Source organism: Malurus melanocephalus, unplaced genomic scaffold (assembly GCF_030028575.1).
Source record: "Malurus melanocephalus ecotype Western Australia unplaced genomic scaffold, MMel_1.1 scaffold_188, whole genome shotgun sequence".
NCBI lineage: Eukaryota > Metazoa > Chordata > Aves > Passeriformes > Maluridae > Malurus > Malurus melanocephalus.
Genome location: NW_026623420.1, coordinates 5,513 through 26,635, shown reverse-complemented (window position 1 = coordinate 26,635; position 21,123 = coordinate 5,513). Strand labels below are relative to the sequence as shown.

The 21,123-nt window shown below is 41.5% G+C and overlaps 1 protein-coding gene across 1 annotated transcript; it reads right to left on the bottom strand.

The window, feature by feature from the left end:
- Positions 1 to 5,668: 5,668 nt before the first annotated feature.
- Positions 5,669 to 20,688, bottom strand: SHCBP1 (SHC binding and spindle associated 1). Its single transcript, XM_057373171.1, has 13 exons — positions 20,509 to 20,688; positions 19,748 to 19,936; positions 19,025 to 19,140; positions 18,197 to 18,405; positions 17,310 to 17,402; positions 16,343 to 16,576; positions 16,072 to 16,237; positions 14,730 to 14,850; positions 11,691 to 11,822; positions 10,656 to 10,774; positions 9,854 to 9,940; positions 9,371 to 9,512; positions 5,669 to 9,143 (listed from the first exon to the last, which is right to left on the bottom strand). The coding sequence occupies exons 1-13, from the start codon at positions 20,615 to 20,617 to the stop codon at positions 8,824 to 8,826; spliced, it is 2,037 nt and encodes a 678-aa protein (XP_057229154.1). The 5' UTR covers positions 20,618 to 20,688; the 3' UTR covers positions 5,669 to 8,823.
- Positions 20,689 to 21,123: the final 435 nt, after the last annotated feature.

Below are 21,123 nucleotides of genomic sequence, written 5' to 3'. Positions count from 1 at the left end.
AGGTCAGCTCTGATTTTCTGCTGTTAGTTTGTGTTTCCTCTGTGCATGTGCAGCTCAAATGATGATGGAGCCCTCCCCCATATGGTGCTCTAAGCTTTCCTAAATTGATTACAATTAAAACAGACAGCTCTTTGACTGATCCTCTTTTCTTAAGCACAGCTAATGCAGATTAACTGTCCACAGAAAGAGGCTTTAAGTATCCAGTGMAAGAGAAACCTCATATTAAACATTATCAGTGACATCACCATGTATCACTGTCATCATTTAATGCATTGAGCTGTTTGACAATATCATAAAAATTAGCAACTAAAAATATACTTCAGTGTTAAAAGACCCAAGTTTTTACTCTCTCTCATGCATTTCATGWGCACTAATTGAATGGTAGTTCAAACTACAGCAAGAAGTAATCCTTGGGTCTCCTGTCTAAGAATGACCACGGTTGTACCTGCTGCAAAATTAGGCTGCCCACAGAGCCATAAATTCAAAATTTCCTAACTGCTTTTCAATCCTAATTTTGTTTCTTAATACATCCAAATACATAAAATGAAATAGATGTGTAACATGARAATAAAAACATGACAAACTTTCATATTAGAGCCTGACATTTTTCACAACAACGTTCTAAGAATCAAAAAAACACTAAGTGTGAGCACACATATATTATTAAACCACAGGACTTCAAAAACACATTCCTTAATTTTGAAAAAGCATTCTATTCTGTTTTGACAAAAAATCATGGTCAAGGGAAAAAATTCCATCACAAGGAGGTGGATGAATAGAATTGGTACAACTTGCTACATAAAACCCAACAAGTTTTGTATATGATAAACTGTGCCCATAAAAAACAGATGGATGCAAAGGACTGATTCCTACAATACTGTAAGTGAAATAAATAGCAGCCTTGCTCCATTGTGATCAGTCCTYACAGAATAGGCTGATGAGTATCTCAGTAGTAGTTCAAAGCACAGCAATCAACGCCTGTGAAATTTATGCAATTTAAAATCCTTGCTACTACAAGTTTTTTTAAGCATTCATTTGCTCATCTCCATTTCTCCTCCAGTGACTCACAGAGCTTAGGCTGCAGCTATTTAAACTCTCCAAAGATATTTCTGGGTACAAGCATGAAAGGCATGAATGAATCCAAGGCTGAGGGAAAAGGAGCATGTTTTGATTGTTAATGTTCCCAGACATGAATACTCAGGAATTACCAAAACAAAACAAAAGGGTTATTCAAGAGGAACTAATCAGTGCAGTGTTTGTCAATGCTTCCTCAAGAAATGCACTTAYCTGTATTCCAATTTCTACATGAAGGTTTGGCCCAGTTTTGGGAAATATTTTCACTCCCAAGTAATATCTATATTCTTTCTATATTTCAGTATCTAAGCAAGTCTATTATCTTTTAGAACTAAACAAACTAATGTCTTAAAAATTGCTTTGCAACCAGTACTTTAAGAAAAAGAATCTGCAGCAACACAGATATTTCATTTGGCACATTTGACAATGCAACAAAATAAGTGCCATGGTTAAATTTATCTGGACTCATATCAACATGAGAGCACAACCAGGACAGCCATACACCAGTATTGTAATACCTGCTCATGTTGAACTAGAAGGAAGCATTTTTAAAAACTTGTCTGGTTTCCAATAAAATGGTTTAACAACAAAAATTAAAATTATGATGACAATTTTCTGACAGACATGAGAGCAGAGATGAGCCATGCTTCCTGCAGCCCACAATCAGTCATGTGAACTTTATCAGASTAACCACACAAAAACCAGCAGGCAGGACCTGTTCAGGCTCACAAAGRGCCTGAAGGTGACAGAACTCTTCCCAGAGTCTGCTAGAAAACCCAAATAAACCTATGATAAGAAGCAAAATACTTGCTAAAAACTACAGACTGTCCAGTGGATAGAAATTAAAGAAGGAACAATTAGTTTACTATCAGTATGGCTAAAGAGTAACAGTAATGCCTCAAGATGTAAAGAACTTTTCTGAGCAATTTGGAAGAAAACATGAAAATATCTGGCCAGTTTGTTCAAAAAGAACCCACCAAAACAAAACCAAATAGATGATCTGGAATAGATGAAGTAAACAACATCCAAAGGTACAGATTGATGGTTTTKTTAGGCAAATTGTGTCCTACAAACAAAAGAAATTTTGAAAAAATGTTGTGTCTGTCCCTCAAAARCAGTGCCATGGAGTTTTGCCACTGCTGCTGAAGAGCCTCTGCCAGGCTTTCTCTGATTGCCATGGCTGGGGGCAGTTCTGTTTCTGAGCTGAACTCTGCCAGCTCCTACCAATTTATGCATCCTGTCTCCTGAACAAAGGMAGTGTTCATGTAAGTATTGCTAATTTATCATAATCACAAGATGAATTTTAGGCACGTTAGATTTTCTATTGAAGAAGAAAATTACTCCTGTTCTTTTTGTGAATGAATAAGGTCATCAGGAGGCAGCTTTCACCTGCCAGTCTTCTGAATCACAGGGTAGAGCTGGATATTTTTGAATCCCACAGACCACTTTTTTTCTTTTTTTTAATAAAATGGAAAAGCTTTCCATGCACATTTCAGTATAAAAGCCATATAACTCCCTATTCTTTGTACTGATTGCAGCACTTATCGAAGAGCAACATCTGCTGGAGCACAAATACTGCAGAATAATCTTTGGGTTAATATTCTGTATTCCCATTACAAATTTTTTTCTAACCAGATATCCAAAATAATTTYAAATCAATCCAATGTATTATGATTAAATACTATGATTAAATGGAGAAAATTAAGGTAATACCATACAGACCTCAAGGTTTCTGCAGCATACACTCTCTGTTGTACATACATGAGGGACTTGTTCGAGATGGCAARAAATTGAAGATTTCCACAGAATCTTGACAGATCAGGAAGATCAGGTATGGCTTGATGTGCAATAAGTGTAGCTTTTAATTACATAACAGTAAACTGCTTTGTATTGCATTGTATGCAGGTGAGATATCTAAATGAATTATTGTTTTTGGCAGTATGTATCGGAATTTTTCTAAGATGCTCACTTCTAACAGGTGAGGAGCAGAATCACATAGAACAAAGAGGCATGGCTGGTTCAGTTCCCAGCAAATCCTTTCCCAAATAGAAACATGAGGTCCGTGGGCCATAGGGATGTGGCTGCTTTCAGCCTGTGCCAAGCTCACCCACACTCAAGGACACCTGCACTCATTGCACCCTCTGTATTTTGCAGCTCTAAGGCTACAAAGGCTGACCAATGTACCTATCCAAAATCACCACTGCTTTGGTGGAAAGCCCAGAGCAGCTTTGCAAAGTCACTTGTGAAGTTCTTCCTCTCGCTGGGAACTGGTGTTTTTCGGTAGCTGAGTATTTCCCAAGGAAGAGRGTCTAATGTAACAGAGCAATTATCCTTCACTCATGCTCATCCTTTCTCTCCATTGACACATGCCCTTCCTTTACTCATTCCCTGCTTTGCTGGCAGTGCTGCTGTGGYTGTCTCCTCTGTGCTCTAATTTGAAAGCCCTAACTGTGTCTTGATCTATGAAATTGTCAAGCTTTACAGGCACTTTTTATGTCCACCCACTTTTCCTGGTGCGTTCACCTTGATTTAGTGCAGGGTTAAAAAAAAAAAAAAAAACCTAATATGTTTCCAGGAGGGAAGGAGCACAAATACAGTGCCAGTGCTTCTGACAATACAGGCTTACACACAAAAACAACTGAGATAACTGAGAAGTATTCGTACAAACAAGTAATTTGCATAAGGGGAAAGTTCTGTAATTCCCAGGGAACTGGCTTATACGAGGTTTAAACTGTTTTTAAAGACACATTACATCAGCATGTTTCCCATTTGAAGCACAAGACAAGAAATGCACACAGTGAAGTAACAAATTTAAACCAGCCTCCTTTGCCTGTTTCTATAGTAACSAGCTGCACTAAGTTCTTCGCAGAAATCTTAGTCCTAGACTATATGAATTGTTTATGTAATCATATTTTATATGCAGACAGATCTTGCCTTAATAAAGTCACGGTATCACAGGAGAGATGTGTGCTTCACTGCCTGCACTAGCAGAACAGATGGAATACATGGCACCACCACCAGTACAGCAAGAGAATGAATTCTCACTCTGAATYTTTAACAGCTCTGGCACATTGTTACTCTATGATGTGTCTGTGCTGGGACATGAAATGGAGCATTCTCTCCTTAGGGCTGTCAGTCAAGCATATCAGACAGCACTGAATTCAATTGTAAAACATCTAGGTGTYGTTTCTCTTACAGAGTAAATATTTTCCAAAATTACAAATGTTTATATATAGTCAGAGAGTTTGGAGAAAATAAAAGCCTTGTCAGAGGGACATCTACAATCTGGAGTGAAACTTTAGGAATGTCCTCAGAATATGTAATAGTCAGTCATCTATGGCTGTTTTGTCTGGGGAGATAATTTGAAATTTGAAGCCTGCTGTGGATATTTTGTTTCCCCTTTAAAAATATTTAATTCCTTGTAAAAAGTCATAYTCAAAAGCTCTAAACCTTCCTGCTAAAGTCTAAGACAAAATAAGAAAGTTATAGCTCTTTCCCTACATCTGAAACACTTACCAGCATTTGTAATTGATTTTAAACATTGCATGTTACAAAGTAGCACATCTAACGAGAGCACAGCATTTCACCCCCTAGACACCAGGATATGATYCATACAGTCCAAAATACTATTTTCTTATGGATTTGAAGACACTGAAGCAAGAGGAGTTATGTTAGTCTGTCTTAATTCTAAGCCTCTAATTAACTCATCTGAAAATAAGGTCTTCCAAAAGGCATAAGTAGCACAAAGTCAAAGCATCTACAGCATTTTGCTAAGATATGTCAGTTGTTCTGTGTTCATCTTTTCCTACTTTTGGCTGAAGCATTTCAGAATTTAGAATAGAGAATTATTCATAGCAGGCTAAGCTTTATTTTTAACTCTTCCCATAATCTGACATTACAGCAATGGATTCAGTATAAATTTAAATCAAACTCTTACTGCAAAGTCAGGTAAGCWCCCTTTAAAACATTGCTTTCAAGACAGTTCACCATGCTGTTTAAACTCTGTACATTCAGTGGCRTAACTGGTTTCTAAGGCATTTATTCCACTGTTCTTTTTCTCTTCACTTACCCAGGTTAGAAGCTTACTGGCTATTGATGATCTTTTTTCTTCGCATCACTGAAAGAGTTTTTCCACATTTTTTGTWGAGTTGTTGTAGAAATAAAACAATCATTCATTCTGTACTTCAGATGTAGCCTCTCAAACATTTTACTGGTGCTGTCCAAGACCTATKTTCTTAAATAATTCAGGTAGTTAATTCTATTGCAATCACATCTTCAAAAAGCAATGTGATAAGGCCAGACTGCTGTATCTGATAATGACCAATAGCAGAGAGGAAAACAGAATTACCAATTTTAGACAAAGTTTTGTAGAAACAGCATTAGTGCAGTTGCAAAAGGTAGTATATTATTGTAAGATACAATTTAAATTAAGCTGGCTATTCAACACATAATGGAATCATATTCTACAAAATATCGGAAGATCATATGAAACACAATTCAAGGTGGTTTGCTTTCCACATTAGCTATTCCTAGAATTAGGAACAGAAATTGTGGATTTCACCATAAGTGTCTTATACATATTACTGGTCTCATCAAGGTTCCTATCACAGTTTAAGTACTACAATACTTAGTATTGTGAAAATTTCCTGTGACTTTACTATAATTTCCCCATAACATTAGAGAAGTCTCAGACAAATTTCCCACTAATATAGCAATAGAGTCAAAGAAAATTCTAAAACAGCACTAACAGAATAATTATTGGCTTGTTGAAATTACTCTCAGTCARGGAAAGAACATAAACACAGATGATGTTTAAATTGAAAACTGCAGAGTAACATCCTCAAACAGTAGAAATGATCAAAGTTACCTTACATTGAAATGATGAAATTGATTTTTCATTAGGAGTAAAAATACAAATCTCATATACCTAATGGAAAAAACAAAATCAATGTTCATCTGTGTGGGGGTTTTGGCAATTTCTTTATTGATTTGAAAGAAATTGCAATTTTAGAAGTCCAAGAGATTAATTTATTGTATCACTTTACTATTCAGCAAACAGCAAGAGTAAGCCTGGTACACATGGCCAAAAAGGCAAAATAAAACTTACCGTAATTAAATGTCCATGCATAAATGGATRCACTGAAATAACAATTTAAATTTGGCTAATCCAACTGCTCTCTCTGAATTTAATTATTCTAATTAAAATCATCAAGCATCTAGCTACCATGAAACAATTACAGGCTTGCATTTTCATGTCCAAAAGAAAATGCAAAGCCTCACAACTGAAAAGCAATCTATTCCTGCAGGATACAATGGCAAAAAGAAAAATATTATAATCTATGAAATCTCCCCCGAGAATGGAAATGGAACATAAGACAAACATAGCTGAACAGTGAATACTTGAGGCAGCTGKGGTTTACTGTGCTTTTACTGAATCAGGGAGCAGAAAGGATTGACTTCAAAGACCAGAAAAGTGGTGAGATGCTAACAAGACAAAGGCTTTTAYACTTCCTGTCATCCCATTTCAAGGCCAAAAGGTTTTTGCTGTTTCTCCCTATATTTGAAATAAGTCTAAAAAGGAAGAGATTYTCCTGTCTTAAAAACACAAAAGTAATCAGGAGCTCTGTCTGCCCCCAAAACACCAACACCCAGCAGCAGGGAAAGGATGGCACGCTCTCCCAGGCTGCTTTGTAATTCAAGACCCAATCTTGCAAAACCTTATTCCTTCTCTCCATGTCATATCTCGCCTTCTGTGTCATCATTAGCATAAGACAGACTTTTGGAACTCAAAAGAAGAAAAGAATAGCACAGTACAAAAGCTGTASATGTGGGGTGGTCAGGAACCCCAGCAATGCATGAACACGAGTTTGCAAACAAGCACCAGGACCTGTGAACAGCATTAAAAGCACTGGTAGCTCAGACAGCTTAAGAAGCAAATCATRTATCACCTTCATACCTTTAAGTAAATCACCCACATCTCCTCTCTCTACAGACAAATTTCAATGAAGCAAGATGCCTTTTTTTCCCCACACAGAATATTCACCAGGTGCAAACACCAACTGCAGTTGGGCTCAGATTTAAAGAATGCATTTGAGACTTCCTGAAGAGAAAACAGAACCCAAACCTCATTTTACAAAGTGTCTCTAGAAGGAATTGTCTCAAACTAACAAAGTCTGAAAAGCTTTTACATAGGAGGAAGTTAACTACAGGAAAAGTGGAGATGCTGCAACACCTTGCACYCCACACAGGGGGAAATAAAAAAGGTGGGTCAAGCATCTTTTTCATSTGAGTGCATTGCGCTTTCAAACACTGACTTCTCCTTTTATGTAATCCAAGGCCCTAATTAAGAATTATTGTCTGCTACTATGATAAAGTATAGAAAATAGGACAAACTGAAAGACCCCTTTGAACAGGTGAACAAGGCAACAACACGCCAATGTGGTGTGGCATCATAAAAAGGAAAAGTATTTGCAGGCTGCAAAGMGTGTGTTAAGACAACAGACAGCTTGACAGTTATGCATAAATCTACAGGTGTGGATAGGAGCTGAATAGAGTCAGGTGCTGGAAATTCTTTCCTCAAGTCATGAAASACCATGGATAGTTTAAATATCATTATGGAACTAATATTCCATTTGTGACCTCATTTCAGTTTCAGAACAATAAAAAAGCAGTTGGAAAGCCTTGGAGGCACTGAGCATGAGCCATTTCAGAGGTGCTCTGCCAGCCAAACACCAGCTTTAATCCACGTATTTCTCTCCCAAACTGCAGCAACACATCAATGAATAGCACTTCCTATAAATTGCTGCACAGGTGACTTTGTGAASACCAAGAATGTGCTAATGTGAAAAATACCTGTGACAAACATGCTTCACCCTTTTAAACATTCGCACTATTAAAACAAGCACACCAAAACTAGAGAAGAGCATTTGAACAAAAGGGCACATTTTCAAACAAGCCTTTGAAGAAAGACTSTTTGAGGACTCTCAAGTGGTACTTGGTCATACTGCTGCTTCCAGGTTTTAATTTTCTGGTGAGAGATTAAGGTCTTCTTGGAGAGGGTTAAGACCACCCAGTGATTTATCAACAATTACACAAGTGCACCCTACTGAGGGAGTGACTCAAGTGCAATCTGCAGAGCACAAAACACACCAGTGGACCTGCACAGAGCAGGACCCAACCACAGCAGTCAGCCACGACCAACTAGAAACAGGAACAATCAAGCAGTTGAAATTAGTTTGTTAATGTTAATGAAGGCGAATTTCCTCACTGTGCAGTGACTGAGCACTGAACAGGCTGCCCAGGGAGGGTGTGGAGTCTCCCTCACTGSGGATATTCCAGAACCACTGGATACAATCCTGTGCTGTGTGCTCTGGGACAGGCCTGCTTGAGCAGGGAGGTGGGACCAGATGACCCACTSTGGACCCTTCCAAGCTGACCCATTCCACCATTTGGTAATAAATAAATCGCTTTAGAAACATCGTTTTAGAAACAGAGATAAGATTGTCGAGAGAAAAGCCAGGCTGACAAGGAAGTGCAAGGAAAAAAGAAGTGTTATGTGTGCATCACAAAGGCAGATCACTCGGGATATATAAGGTTTGGGAAAGATGAGCCAAAAGAACCAACTGAGTTTTTAGCCCCAGTCCTTTAATAAGGATTACACTTGGGATATAAAAGCATAACACCATAGCACAACTCCTGGCATGTGATCTTACCAATAATTGTACAAATCCTACCGCAATGCCAGGACGGTCAGAAAAGAAAGATACCAAAACTCCCTTTCCCATTCCATTTGAACTGATTGCCCTCAACAGAGATAAACATTTCCTGTGACATTAAGTTGTCATCAGCCTCTGTAAACCCCAGTTCACTCAGTCTTTTCTTGTGTGTCTGGCTCTTCTTTGCAGAAGCAGCCCCGAGTACATTCGCAATTTCATCGTTGCGTTCACTTGGCTCAGAAGTCTCAGCTCTCTTACAAAGCTCCAACTCATCAGTCACACACCCGGGTTGTTCTTCCCTGGAACCCTCTGCACAGGCTGTCTCATCACCTGTCTGGACAGATTGTGTTTTCCCTAAGGCAGGAAACAGAATGTCACCAAGTCATGCAAAACAGCCACATCATTAAAAAATCCTGGAATTCGTTTTCTTCAATCTTAACACTGTCACCYCATCCCGCTCACTCTTTGGTTAAGTACTTCATGACAGCCACATATTTCAAATACAAGTTATGAATTGTGCAATACAAAAACCTGGGTATGCTAGATTTACTTGCTTTAGGAGTTTCTTCTAAGAAAAATACCTTTTGCTCTCTGTGCCGGAGCATCCTTCACCTCAGAGGGCATTGCTGGTCTAACCAGGACCACACCGTATCCTTCATTATTATGGATCATATTATTAACCATGGTTATCTTGGGAGCTTCATAATCCTCATCTAAGAAGTTCTACAGAACAAAACAGAAATCCAACACGTCATATCCAGCTAAAGGGACACAAAAATGTTCCAGTTTGAGGTAGAATCAATTCTCTCTATTGGCTAGAGCACGATTATTTGCCTACACAAGTGACATTCCAAAAGGCACTTTCTCCTTCTGGCAGATAAGAAATAAACCCAGGTGACTGCTTCGGTGGCCAGCCCAAGGCAAGCCAAGTCCCATGTCATTGTGGCTGATGTGTACAAGTTCCAGCATAACACAGCAGGGTTTTAAGCCCACCCAAACCTACTGGCACTAACTGTAGCAGTGATAAACTTTTGGCAAACAAGTACCTTGTGGCTAGGACTGACCTTGACCAGTATTCCCTCCTTGCAGTGGTGTATCCCGTTGTGCAGCAGGGTGCACGTACTTCCCGGGTAGATTTCCACACCAGCACCCTACAAGATACAGTTGGTAGCAGTTCACAAACAGTTCAGGCACATTAACAGTTTAACTTGACCACTCCATGGCAAATCTTTGTGTTCATCTACCAGTTTGCACAGTGCAAAACTGTTACTCCTCCAGCTTCACAGCAGCATTATTCAAGATTGAGGCCACACAGTATTACTGCCATCAGTCCTTAAAGGCCTGCTGAAGAGTAGCTGCACAGCCTTGCATTACTGGCTTGTTCTTTAGTCATCCCTYTCAATAACTCAAGCCCCATCATTCTTCAAAATACCCAAATCAGAGTCCATTTTGGTGTTTATCATCCCTCTGTAAGAAATAAAGGTATCCAAAAAGGGCACTTCACTTGCGGAACAACCGGAAATGAAAAAACTAGTAATGGGCAGAGAAATCAGAAAATCACTTTAAAAGTACTGCAGCACATGAATCAGTCCAGCTATGCAGCAATGATTATCTCACAGATGTCCCCTGTTACTGCATCACTTTGCTATCATCMCACACAAATCAGCCTGAGACATTTCACTAGATACGATAAGAGGCTACAAGACCCCTGGGACCAATCTTGGATTCAGTAACATGTAGCTGTCCCAAATGAATTTGTAAAGGTTCTCTCCAGAGCAACAGAAGTCAGCCCTGTGACTGACTGCACTAYTTCCAAAGAGAAATTTTCAATTAGGAAATAAGCCAAAGTTAAGAATGAGTGAGTACCTTGGCCCCATAAAGATCAGAGTTTTTCATCAGTAGCTCAGCTGATGTCCTCACTGTTACTCCCGTGGTTTCACACTGCAACACACAATTTTCCAGCGTCGTTTTCCCATGATGGACATCTACATACACAGAAACAATTCTTGTTGCAAGAATCAGTTATGCGAACACAAACCCCTCCTACAGACAGCCTTGGAGCAGTTTTGCAGTGTGATGAAACTCCCATTTTATTTTTATCCACTTCAGGTTCATTTCACTGATTTGCTGGTGTGTGGTTTGAACTCATGCCATTTTTCTAGTCTAAGCAGAAACACTGCTACAAGAGACCACTGGTTGAAGGTTTTATAGCTTTTTTTTTAATGACAATAGTAATTCTTTTATTTACACTCCTAAGAGATTTTTGGATTTGAAAGATATTAAATACATGCATACCAGTGTTAATGAACATTTTAACATGTATTAAACCCAAATGTGTATTGAGGCAAAACATTAATGAACATCTTCTGCAAAGACAAGGCCATAGCCAACAAACTCATTTGATACAATTTAGACTTAGTCGAGTGTCACTTTGACCGTGYTGGAAACAAAGTTCTATAACTCTCCTACAGCATCTGCTGCTCCTGAGGGGAGCAGTGGCTGGGGTCAGCTGCCTCTGGATATTGCCATGGGGGCTCTTCTGCAGAAAGAGGAATTGTTGCCTTTTCCAGGCAGCCTGACACCGACTATACAGCACTCAGAGCCAGGCTGCCTTAACAGCAGAACAATGATCAAGTCAAATGATCTTATCCCAGTGTAAGAATCAAGCATAAGAGCTTGCAAGAATCAAGCACAATAGCTTGAAAGTACAAACAGAAGCTATTTTGATGTCCATATTATAAGCAAGTTAAGAAAAGAGGGGCAAAAGTTGATATTTATACCTGTGGAGCTCCTATCTACAATATTTTGTTAAACTAGTAAACTAAACACTGGGTCCCAGCTTAAATTCTAATATGAATTTATGAAAGACTCACAAAAAGGTCAAGAAGCTTTTACACTTACTTAAAATCCCCTCCACAGCATCATGTTGCACTAACTTCAAACAGGAGATTTTTATATTGGCTCCTGTACAGTCAAAGAAGTTGTCTCTTGTCCCTCGCTTTTCTATCACGACATCATCTGGCAGGCCATAGCCTAAGAGCAGAGGTAAAAGATGCAAGTTTGGAGAATATCTGGTGGCAATGAAGTTCTCAGTACATAAYAGACACTTAAATTAATAACTTAAATTAATAAATTAGTAACAGCTTGATGTTTGAGTACCTTGAACAGGATTCTCACCATGTGGCCAGGCTACACCTTACATCCCTTCTGTGCCAACGTACCGGCAAACAAAAACTCAAGTTCCCTTCCTTGCATGGCACGCAACAAAATGCAAAGTTATTTGAGGAAGTTGAACAAATGGGTAACTAAGCTCACATTTACCATATCCAAGTGATGCATGAAGTSAGGACACACTGGCACCTCCAGTCTGCTCTCAAAGGACAGAAGTTCACTAGAGCAGACAGAGGTTCCAAAGAACAGAGGGAAAAAGCAGTCACRCAATAACACAAGGGAAAAAAGAGGAAAGGGTTTGATAGTATTAGTAAGCTTCACACAACTTCCCTATTTACATGAAATTTGGGGGAAAATTCAATGTTCCTGTGTTGCACAGGCTTCCAGATTAATTCAGTTTAAAAAGAAGCTTTCACAAGCACATGCCAACATTGATTTACTAAGCCATCCACAGCTGTCAGCATTTAAGCACTTACAGGAAAATTTACGAGCATGTAAAGCTTTTATTGCTTGTCACTGACAAGAATCATGATAAGGAAAGCAATAATGCAACATCCATTAAARCAGCACGAGTCCTATCATTTTCTGAAAGCACACACAAACTCAGATAAGAAGTGCCCAAGCAGGATGCCAGCTTTTAACCAAGTACATAAATAAATACTGCCACATGCAAGTAGAAAGGTTTAAAAAAAAAATAAAAACCTTTGAACAAGAGTTTGCAGGAAGTTTTAAAGACAGGCAATTTAATGCAAAGTTAAATGATTGATACTTCAACACATGATATTACCTAAAAATCTGCTGCTGATTTACGATCACCCCTGGAGAGGTGGTGGCATAGGACAGCTCCAGCATGCAAAAAAAGAGCACCACAGGACAGAAAAAGTCAGATGTAGTCTAATTTCTGACCACTACAGAAAGGGGTTATTATCCAAAGCAGGAGTTTAAGGAATGATTGTCCTACAGAGTGCCTGCAGTTCTTCCAACCATGCCTTGAGCTGGCTTTACACTTCACCTCTGAAGCAGAAGCTCTAGGAGGATGAAGGAAGATTCACCTGCTGCCCAGTGGTGTTCACTCCCAACAGGGCTGTGCCCTGCTTGAGGGGCTCCACAGCAGCTAAACACAGCTGTCATCCCCTGACACCGACCAGACACACATGGGCTGATGCTACAGATTGCCAGCCARCTGCAACAACCACAGCACAAGAGAAGGGAAGTTCTTAGGTGCCTTTYCAACACCTTTTTGTCAGGCATGGAAGCCATCCTTACCATGACTTCCTGCAGCTTCCTGCTTTAACTTTATTTAGTTCCTGTAAGTTTTTATTTATCACTGACTTACTAATCTTCCTATTTTCAACCTTAGTACTGACTTGCATGGTGGCTGGGAAAAAATAAAAACTCTACCAAGCAAAGTGACATATCTTTCATGAGCCATGCCTTCATCCCAAAAAAGCCACCAAAGCAGCCAGCTGCTCAGATTAGTACCAGCAAAGTTTGTCTTCGTGATCCTACTTCAAACGTTCCTGGCTGCTCCTATTGCTCCATATCTAACAGGACTCCATATACGAAAATTAAATASCCTGACAAGTACTTGTTATTCAGAGCATGGTTTGTACTAAAAATACATATTTATATGCCTTGCTCCTTAAAATAGAACAGCTCATCCTTTAAATGTGTGCTACTGCACCATTTGTATTTTGGTTTCCTCACAGCTAGAAAAGSAATAAATAGCACCAAACACAATTTTAGAACAATGTCATTCTTGAGATAAATAAAGCACTTTTATCGAGGTCTCTTGTCCTGCAGGTGCACTGGTTATCACAATGTGTATCTGTATAAATCAAACACACACAGAAGGGCAAGAAAGAAAATTACACCCATAAAACAAGAAGGGTGAGAAAAACAGAAGTCCAGAACAGCAGGAAATTAAACTCTCTGCCTTCTTCTCATTAAGAAGCTTTGAYAAGATAAAAATGCAACTAAATAAGTATCTGAACAGCTGCAGAAGCCCCAGTGATAAACAGACTATTACACTGCAACAGTGTGCCTGCTTAAAGTAGAGAAATACACTGAGAAATCAAGAATGGTGAGGGAAAGACAGCAACTTATCTTAGACAAAGCAGACGTATTTAAAACACAAATAATTTGCAAGAAAAATTCTAAAATCACATCTGTTGTGTCTGTTTCTACAGAAAATATGTGTTAATCAAAAGCTTCTTCCTCCACCCACGTTTCAGGCTATGCAGAGTCAGGCTGGCAGCCCCTGCTCCCCATCACTGACATGCTCCACGTGCCATAATAAATCCTAAAAGCACCTCCCAGTCCCTTCCCTGCACTCACTGGGGCTGTACCAGCAGTGGGGCTCACAGGTTGCCCTGGAGGCACATTCAGACGGGCAAAGAAGGACAAGGACATTTCTCAAGTACTCTTAAGTAAGTAGAAGCCTCTCAAAATTACTTCTCTGTTTCCACTATTATAACCATMAAGTCCCTTACATTTCTGTTGAATCTCTCTGTTGCCTGCATGATCACCATTTATGCAGACAAATAGGAACAAATGATGAATTTGCTATTAATCAGCAAAATCCACAGTTTATCTGCACTATGGCTAATGAAACAGCTCACCCACCCTGCATTAGACACAGGTCTTCAGCAGAAACAGGGATACTTTGAAGAAAAAAGCAAACTCTGCAAAAAGCAAATCCTTACACAGAGCTAGTTTAAGACATTCCATTCACTTGTTTAAAGACCTTTACACCAGCAAAMCTTCTACCTTCAAGTTCAATTGAATCAGCAATGCAGAACACGCCATCAACAACATAATGGCCAGGACAGATGATGACTCTCTCTCCTTCATAACAGGCACTTACAGCTGCCAGYGGATCACGGTGAAACTGCAAAAGACAAAACAGCACAATCAGCTCCCAAAGAATGCTGTAAAAATGGATGCATTTAGAGCTTGCTTTCAATTAAATATTGCTGCTTTTGCTTAAAAGAAATCCTTTTAACAGCACAAATAACACAAAATTTCTACTTTGAATTCAAGAATTGTAGCCATCTGTGGACAACAGCACCCTTAACATGTCCCTTTGATATTTGTGTCATGCCCATTCCCCCAGGAGAAAATGGGGGCACACACAGGTCAAGGAGCACACACACCCCAAAGGAAACTTCACTTATGGCCTTGGTTCCAGGCCAACTCCATGAATTACTGAACAAATAGATAACAGAACGTAAAGAAAATTAAAACCAAACAATTCAGCAAGTTGATCAGCATTGGTCTGAACACTCTTGTGTTTGCTCATGGTATGAGTCACTGCCAAAGGGAGCTCAGATACCACAGTGGTAAATAGTGTCCACATGGTCCTTTTTCTTGATAAAGAGAGGAGGCTGACATCCTTCACAAACATTACTGAGGGATTCCATACKGAAGGATGACAAATAGTACAGAAAAACTACACATTTATTGCTTCCCAGCAAATTCCAGGGTAAGCATAATAAGAGCATTTTTCAGTTGCCAAGTCAAAAAATCTTTTGATAGCCCAAAACTTAGTCCAGGACCTTCCCCAAGGCTCCACTTTAGCAATCTGTAATTCATTAACGTGATCAGAATACAGCAAAATATTTCATTTAGGTCCAACGAATTCAGCCTGTTCTTAACTGAAGCAGCAAGCCCTGTCTGAATTCAATAAAACTGACATAACTGCTCCTAAAATAAATACATTTCCTACACAGTACCAAAGAAATAAAATTACATTTCTTCCTTCAAACTCAAGATCATTACCAGCAGCATCAACAGACATGTGCATTTCAAAACTAAACAGAAGTGTTACACCTTATCATGTAACACTGTAAAATTATTACAGCTTCATCTCATTTCCTACACACAGGAAGTAAATGGAATGTACAGAATACTCAACAGGCACAAACAAAYTGAAAGAAATTATTTGTAGCATCCAGTTTTACCATTTATTGTTTAAATTACAGGGKTTTTTTTAACTGACAAAAAMCCCACCACTGTGCAAATGTAGTATCTTGCACATGGTAATTAACTTMTTCTTCCACATCGTTTCTTGAGAGGAAAAACTATTCGCAGACAATTCTTGTTACTGCACCTGTATTTCTAGGCCTTCACAACATTCTGGGGAAAGTTTGTCCCTTGTCAACAGCTGGAGCAGACTTGCTGTCATGGTCCAGGGCACAACATGAGTGACCTTGGTCCCACTTGGTCTCAGTCCTTTAGCCTGGAGGCTGCTGTAGTTCTGGTGACCAAACACGTACCTGCAATGAGAGCACAGAGCCAACAGCTCCTCCTTCAGTAAACACCTCCTGTAAGTTATGGGATTCCCCTTAGGAGCCTCCTCCCTGCACACAGCCACCAATTACCTCAGCAGAGGATTCTCAATTAGTTTTAGCTTTTGTTTTAAGTGCTCTACTTTGTCATACAATTTTAGTCCTTCCACCATGGAAAYGTTTTCTGTTTCTGAGTCTGAATCGTTGCTTGATATGCTGTTCCTCACATTTAGAAACTTCTCATAAAGCTCTTCACATCGAGACAGCAAGTTCTGGTAATCAAGTACCAGCCCAGAAGGTACACGRTGTTCCAGAATATCATAGTGCCTGCAATTCAGAGCAAGGGGTCAGCACACTGCACATTCACAGTCCTCAAAGACCAAATATGAGACTGGAGAGAACCCAAGGAGTTCTGCATCAGTACTTGAGTGAGGGTTCTCTGCAGTCTGTATCAACACTGCTCCATTTCTCTTGAAAGCAGCAAAATCAGAAAAAGTGAACAGACACAAACTTTCCAAATAGCTGTCCCTCCACTTTGAAAGATTGCATACAACTATCAGAAACTCACTCTAAAAAAAAAAAAGGCATAAGCCCGATGAAAGAAATAGGAGTAACAATTTAGGGACAGTATTTGAGTCTTTATAGAAAAATCAAGAAAGATTCACACACATTCCTCCTGCAGAAAGACCAATTTATAAATTTTTGTTTATACTCAGCTCCGTTTTGGTTTTTATTTTATGCCAGAGGTAAATAAAACATCCCATGTCAGCTTTTACTAGGATTACAACTCRTACCAGTGTGAGAATGGCTGTTGCTGGGCTTGGGATCTGATGGAATGCCAAGGATTRCAGGGGAAATCTGAGAGCTCAGATATCAAGTGACAGCCGCAGTTGTGCTCTTTCCACACAAAATTTTGAGCAGCCAACATTGAATGCTGTTAGAACAAACTTGTTTTGGTTTACAAGTCAACAGGGGCTTTTTACACCTAATTGTGAGTCACTATTCCCACATCACACATTCCAGTGGTTCATCTCTAAGAACAGGGAAGGTTTGCACTCACAATCTCAGCCGAGGCTCAACACATCGAACAAAGTAATCAAGCTCATCCTCCTCCTCCTCGTCCCAGGTCCTCCAGATGCACCGGTAGAAGAACCTTTGGAAGCAAAGGAAGTGTTTAACCATACGAAGGAGAGCAGAGTCAGCAGCACTGGAAACACACTGTAACCTATTTGAGAATTCACCTCAAAGCATCACCTTTCTCAATTCATGTTACAGTCCCATAAGCTGCTCGCAGAAGTGCACACAGTACACACACAAGTAATCCTTCCTGCCTGTTGCTTACCTGCATGAAGAGTTTTATTTWGTCCAAATTAAAAATTCATAATAACCTGTGCCCTACTTCCTCAAAAGAGAGTGAAAAGCTAAAAGCTGGATTTGAAAAGCAAGACTGACACTCTTCAGATTCTGAGGCTTTTTGGTTGTTTAGTTTTGGCCAATCACCCTTCAGCTAAGCTTTCCTTCTGACAATGTAGGTCATTCCTCTTTTAGCCTTTTTGTCCAGTCCTACTGCCTACTTGTAGAGAGGTTTCAAACAGCATGAAAGAGAGATGGAAAAGAGACAGATGATAAAGAAGGCAAAAAAACAGAATATTTGAAGAGACACCTAAAGAGTAATGAGCAAACTTTGGGGAAGAAGCAGAATGCAGAAAAAAAAGAAGAATAGGACAAAAAAAATTCTCCAAAATGTTATTGAAGAGAAAGAACATTGTACTAGTCTTCAAGTGATACTGTCCAGGGAAATCTGGGAAGGAAAAGAGAGGGAAAGCAGTCTCCTCAGAGTACCAGTCATCAGAGTCACTTTGGCAAGCTTGGCTTGTGGAGCTGCCAGCATGGCACAAGAATTCAGGACATAACCCACTGGGAACTGGCAGGGTATAATTGTCCTACCTGACGTGCTCTATAGCTAGTGCTGTCTGGTCAAATTCTCCTGACTCATCATATACAACCCATAGCTCCTGCAGCAGGATCTGATGTTCCTTCAGCTCCAGGAGCTCCTGCATGCACTCCAGGGTAAAGCTGCTGTCCTGGGACTCGCACAGGAATGGCTCAGTGAGCTGCACAACTGCCTTCAGAGCCGAGCAATTCACACCGACCACCTGTGGGAACAAACAGCTCTGAAGATCTCTCAGAACTGTGGATCCAGCTGAGGGAGGTGAATGTACTGTGCCCAAAGCAGCAGGTCACTCTGAGTCCCAAGTGACTCAGACAAACCAGCACAAATGGCACAGTACAGACAAGGCCACCTCCTCAGCCAAAGCTGATGACCCAGAGTTAGGCTTCTCACAACCACACACCCAGAGAGCCCTTCCACATTCACTTCATTCAAGTMCCTCATAATGCTCAGAACATCAGGCCAGTAAGTTGTTTCCCTATTTYATGGATTTTTTTTTGTTTTGCTGTTTTTTAAAAAYGGCAAAAGCACTGTCTTCAGACTCAAATCAGTATCTCACAGCTCCTCGGGATTCCTTTGAGGCTCATTGTTCAAACTGTCCACAGGATACAAACAATCCAAAGAGTTAGTCACTAACGGGGCAGAAGAGCTAAGGGGCTACAGAGCTCTTCCCCCCTCAACCATGTGATAGAACTGCAAGTTTGAACATCCAAGGTTTGCAACAAAGATGCATGATCTGGACATTGAGAGATCTAAAAACGATTGTTGCAGAGGTAAATTATGTTAATTGGAGACAAATGGCTGAGCAGCAACACTGCACTCACCGCAACAAGGACCTCAAACACATCAGTGCGCCAGATCGCCTGCCAGCCAGAGGGCTCAAGGACCTTCTCCAGGTACTCAGCTATGAACTGCTTCGCCTCAGAAGCTTTGCAATCAGCTAAAAAGAAATTAAAGGCAATGCATTTATGCAAGGAATTAAAGAAAAGTCTTCCAGATCAGTAGAAATTGAAAGTCAAGACAGCTGAAATGTTCCTCTACCACCTCTCAAGCTGAATTTCATACTGTTTTGCTCATCATAACCATCAGCATTTCTGCTGGTTTTCTTATTATTGAGAGAGCTGGAGAGCATCTGATTTGTGCTTCTCTGAAAGAGATCCAGAGCTCAGCCTCCCAGACACTGAAAGTTTCAGTGCCAATGGTATTAAACACATAACCTGTTGCCTTATCTTAAAGAGGTTTATAATACACATAAAAAGTTCTAGTAAAACCAGCTAAAACAAGGCACAGAATCCACTATTAACACATCTGCCTTTCCATCATTCAGATTTTGTCTAATTTGTATTAAAACTACTGCTTCCTGGTCCACCATGTAGAGCAGCTGAGGTCACAGCATAAGTGATGGCAAGACATTATCTTTTCTAGCCCCCATTATTAAAAGCATGTCATAGCKTAATATACAGCTGACCCCACTTAAACAGGATCATTTAGACAGTCACTACCAGAAAATTGACACCACCTAATTTTCCTATGGAAAAACTACTTACCCAAGATGTAATCCTGGTATGCCCTGAATCGCTCGTAGAACAAAAGATGATCAGTGTGAAAAATATCCGGGAAAAGCACGTTCCCATCTGGCACAGTCCTACTCAAAGTACTCCCTGGTTTGTCACGACTGCCATAGTCACTCAAGGAGTCACCACTCCAATCACTTTCGGCATCTTCCCGGTGCAGRTCTGGGAAGAGGAGCGGGAGCAAAGCAAACCCCATGAACTGTCAGTTCAATCACTCCCTCACTCTTCTATTCCCAAAGAACTCCTGTTCAGCCCAAGCTCAATTACGAACCTGCTTTCTACAGCGCATCTATTTAATCCTTGGTGAAGCACTTCAAACCCACATACGTTCTTGGACGCCCATTTCAGCGCCCGTGGTAGGCACTGAGAAACACCCCAGAACTTCACGATTAAAAGGAAAAAAACCCTACCACATTTTAGTGCTGATTTTCAGMGCCATCCCTACGTGCGTTCCCTCATTTCCAGCCCGGTGCCCACGCCCCGAGCCGGGGGGCTGCTGCAGAGCCGGCCGGGTGTGAGGGACGTTCAGCCAGCCAAGCGGGCGTTACCCTGCCCGAGGCCCGCGGGGGATCCGAATCGCGGCCGGAGCAGCCCGGACAGCACGGCCTGACCCGGCCGCCCCTCGCCCCCTCCAGCTGCRTCCATCCGGCACCGCCCCAGCGCGGGGCGCAGGCTGCCCGCGGCCCTCCCAGCTCCCCGCGCCCTCCCTGCCCGCCGGCGCACGCAGCCCGTACCTCTCTCGGCCTGCTCGGCGGGGTCCCGGGGGCCGGCGGCTGCGGCAGCACCAGCGACCGGCGAGTCGCGGCCATCCCCCCCCGGTCCCGGCGGCCGTGGCTCCGCCATTCCGCCTGCACGGMTTCAAACCGCCCGGGCCGCCAACGGCCGCGCCGACGCACGCAGGGGATGCTGCCGACCGCCAGCACCGCGCGCTCACTGGCTGGCGGCAGACAGCGCCGCGCCTTAATTGGCTGGCGGCTGACACCGGCCGCTCTGATTGGCTGGCGGCAGACAGCGCCCCGCTCTGATTGGCTGGCGGCAGACAGCGCCCCGCTCTGATTGGCTGGCGGCAGTGGCGGCCGTTGCCCCTTCAGCCGTTGCCGCTGTCCCCTCGCCTGGCGGGGCGCGCCGGGAGCGAGGGCGGTAACGGCGAAAGGCGGCCGGAACCTTCCCCGTCAGACCCAACCGACCCCCGCGAGCCTGGCCGGTAACAGGCGGCAGTGCCGGCGGGGACGGGCGTTCCACACACAGCCTGGCGGCCGGGGATTCTACCATCCTTGCCGAGAGCAGATGCACCACGCCCGGAGAGACGAGCAGCCAAGCCGCAAAAAATGTAAAAGCACCCAGCAATC